Genomic DNA, 3795 nt, shown 5'->3' with positions numbered 1-3795 from the left:
TTTTTTTGTTGGCAAGATGTTGTCAACGCTCCCCACCAAATCCAAATGCATGTGATTTTCAACGCGTAATGAACTATATTTGAAAAAAGAAAAAGAAAAACAATAACAGAATTGTTAGGTTAACAATCCACATATGAAAATTGCCAAAAGCAAAAACAGAAACGAGAAAGAAAAAAAAAATCTCAAATGAGACAAAAAAGTAACCAAACCAATCACTTTTCACACATAATGCCTCGGCAATTCAGAACCAGTCCCGAAACATTCATTGAAACAATAGTAACCATTTATTCTGATATTAAAAAAATAAACAAAACAAATAACAACTCATGTGATGTGAGTTCTGGACAGGATTCTCCAGCCAGCCGGCCATCCTCTATCTCTATTCTCTAAAACATTATATTATATCAAAATTCTACCATATCATAAAATTTCTCTATATTAATTTTCAATAACACGGAATATTGATATATTATCCACCCCTCATTTTTTACACGCAGGTCGATTTTTTTTTCCAGTTTTTTTATTTACAAATTACAACGTGCGTGCATATTCCGTATCCCGTATTCCGTCCGTGTGTAAGAGTACACCGAAAACGAAAATTAATCACTGATTATCACATGATGGAACAAGCATTGGGGTTCTCATCGCTGAACATCTGTGGCGGAGGTGCGTGCGGGTGCATGTAGTACGGTAGAGGTGGCTGCAGAGGATAACCCTGGTTCACGTACCCTGGCTCCACGTAATGATTATTAGCACTAGCACCATATCCTGGGTGAACCTCCATAGCGTAATTTGTTTGACCTGGAAAGTGTCCTCCGTCGTACCAGAACGACGGAGGTGCCATCTGGTGCATATATTCCATTTTGTTAATAACCTCCGCCGCTGCAGCAACGTCTTTCTCTTTCTTCTCACCGGCACCGTCTTTCTCTTTCTCTTTCTTTTCGCCACCGTCACCTTCTTTCTCTTTCTTATCGTCGTCTTTCTTCGGAGGAGGCACCACTTCCACGTTTCGCTTCAGCTTCTCGTTCAGGTACGACACCATCTCCTTCACGTCCATTGTTCCCTTCACTGTCACCAAGTCCTTGCTTCCGTCAAGGCTCACCGATTGTACACCTGCATCAGATATTTAATTAATTACTTAAATTAGAATAATCAAATGTTTCATTAAAAAAAATGAATTAGGTGTGAATTAATGATTTAGGTCAACTCTCTCACCTTTGAACCTCATAATGATTCTTCGAATTTTCGCAATGCAACCGTCACAGTGCAGTTTGATCTTCAAAACCACCATACTCTGTAGAGAAGAAAAAATAAATAAATTAAAATAAAATCCGTTAGTGAAATTATGCCTAATAAATTCGTTCTATTAGGGGAAAATGAAGATTAATTACTAATTAATTACCTCTTTAGGTTTTTCTTCTGGTTTTTTCTCTTCAGGTTTCTTCTCTTCAACCTTCTTCTCCGGTGGATTTTCCGTGGCGGCGGCTTCTTTTTTGGGCGGAGCTGAGATGATGTCAACCTTCTTCTTGGTTCTCTCGGCGATCTTATCTCGCAGCTTCTCGGCATCCAATTTGCCGGTAACAGTCACTTTGTTCGACGATAGATCTGCCTTAACGGTTTCCACACCTACATCATGTTTTCGCCATTTTCTCAATTTAGAATCTTATGAACAAAAATGACTGCAATTTGAATATTAACGGGTAGAATGAGAGATTAATTATTATGATTTTATTAATTTACCTTGGAAGTGGCGACATGTGCGTTTGATCTTCTTGACGCATCCCTCGCAATGCAAGTCGAGTTTGTAAACGACAGGGATGGGTCCGTCGTCTTTCTTGGGGGCTGCGGCGGCCTCCTCGGGCTTCTTCTCGGTTTCATTCTTAGGCTGCTCTTTTTCCTGCCATAAACGTACCACACGAGTTTTAATTAATTAGAAACTGAGAGAGCAAAAAAAGGAATTTCAGGAATCTGAATATACTATGGTGAACAACATACATGATGAAACTAAAAACAAAAAACTAACCTCTCCCATTTGGTGTTTTTGCCTAATAGAGTATTGTTGTGATAGGGGTAGCTATTGCTAAGATAAGATTTTGCTGGTTTAATTTGAAGAGTGGAAAGAGAGCAAAGGAAGAGGGTTATATATAAAGAAAGAACGAAGGCAGAGAGTATAAGTCACTAACGGTGGGTGAGGCAATGCCGTAATGGGTTTGTTGGGTCAGACTATAGCAGCTGGATGGGTTGGAACATATGTTATGTATGTATGACATGATGAATAGTGGCATGTGTATGTATGTGAAGGTGGAGAAAATTATATTTATATTCATATGTAAATAAATATTTATGATTAATGGGAATTACCGATTTATTGAATGGAGATGACGTTAAAAAAGTTTTTAATGTTGCCGCCGAGTAGGACTCGATGTCATTGACAAAGGACTGCTTTTTTGTGACTATTGACTCATCAAATTTTGACTGGACTCTCACTAACCAAACAAAGTGACGCATTTAATTGAGAATTGCGGGAACTTGCGTAAATTCTAACTCATTATTGTCACCAATAGAATTCTAGCTCAATGTAAATTTCATACGTATTTGTTTTTATACGGCAAAGGAGTTAGATTATTTTAATTGGAATAACAAATAAAAATATTATTGAAAAGTAACTAAATTAAAAATATTGTTGAAAAAAATTAGTTTATATTGCTAACTTAAGTTTTAATTTTATTTATAGAGATTAAAAATATATTTAATCTATAAAATAATATAATAATAATATTGTATTAATTTTTTACTATAATATTTTGTAATTATATAATTTTCAATTTACTCAAAGGTTTAAACTTGCTGACCAACGTATAAATTTAGGCCCTTTAAAGAAGTTTAATTTGTTCTATAAAAAAGAAGATAGTTTTGTAACCTTTAAAGATAAGGATAACACTCGGTATATATATATATATATATATATATATATATATATATATATATATATATATATATATTCTCATATTTGTATTAGTATCCATCCCTACACCCTTTTAATACCTAAACACTCATACCTGGAACAGAATCTCACCTTTATTAATAAAAACTTTTATTTCACATTTATTTTTTTGTTAATTCAAAATGGTAGAATGGGTAAACACTTTCAATACTATCATACAAAATTGATCAAATGATAGAATAACTAAAGTCTATTTTTAGGCTCATCAACAAAAAATATTTGTTATTAATTTTTATAAAGTAATAAAATGGTAATATATGTTAATAAAAAGTCACAAATTGACAAAAAGGGCCTAATATACAACTATCTCTTTTAAAGTAAAAAAAAATATCATTAAAATTACTTTAGGTCTCTCTCATCATTGAATCATCCTACTATCAAATAAAACACCAATAACATGTTGGGGCTTGCAGTAAAGACCCATCCAATTGCAGTTATTCAACTAGCTCCTAGATGCATGCTAGGGGATCTTCTTGAGTAGGGAGATTGAAACCCACACTAATGAAGAAGGTAAAAATTTGTTTTGATTCCTTAACCACTACAACCTGTTTTCACAATTTCACATTCTAATTATAAATATGAAGTTGTTAAATAACTGACAACAATACAAAAATAGTCATTTACTAATTACTAATAATTTAACATAGGATTAACCTTTCTTAATATAACATTTCTCTAATGCAAAACTAAACTGTTAGTATAGACATTCAAAATTTAATTGATATAATAATGTGATTTATTCTACTAACATGCAATTCTATTATTATATAATAGTTATATATTATCAGTAT

At 33.3% G+C, this 3795-nt stretch overlaps 1 protein-coding gene across 1 annotated transcript; it reads right to left on the bottom strand.

Annotated features, from left to right (window-relative positions):
- Positions 1-265: 265 nt before the first annotated feature.
- LOC100779502 (heavy metal-associated isoprenylated plant protein 3) lies at positions 266-2286 on the bottom strand. Its single transcript, XM_006588729.3, has 5 exons — positions 2024-2286; positions 1741-1897; positions 1403-1626; positions 1216-1294; positions 266-1113 (listed from the first exon to the last, which is right to left on the bottom strand). Exons 1-5 carry the CDS (start codon positions 2030-2032, stop codon positions 614-616), a joined length of 969 nt encoding a protein of 322 aa, XP_006588792.1. The 5' UTR covers positions 2033-2286; the 3' UTR covers positions 266-613.
- Between the last annotated feature and the right edge of the window lie 1509 nt (positions 2287-3795).

This window comes from Glycine max, chromosome 10, assembly GCF_000004515.6.
Source record: "Glycine max cultivar Williams 82 chromosome 10, Glycine_max_v4.0, whole genome shotgun sequence".
NCBI classification, from domain to species: Eukaryota; Viridiplantae; Streptophyta; class Magnoliopsida; order Fabales; family Fabaceae; genus Glycine; species Glycine max.
The sequence above is the reverse complement of the archived record's forward strand: the minus strand, read 5'-3'. Positions and strand labels throughout refer to the sequence as shown.

Excerpts from the sequence above, each read along its gene's own strand:
- LOC100779502 (XM_006588729.3), bottom strand. Across the intron at positions 1,627-1,740 it reads CACATGTCGCCACTTCCAAG|GTGTGGAAACCGTTAAGGCA; the intron begins GTAAATTAATAA and ends AACATGATGTAG. Across the intron at positions 1,295-1,402 it reads CAGAAGAAAAACCTAAAGAG|AGTATGGTGGTTTTGAAGAT; the intron begins GTAATTAATTAG and ends TCTTCTCTACAG.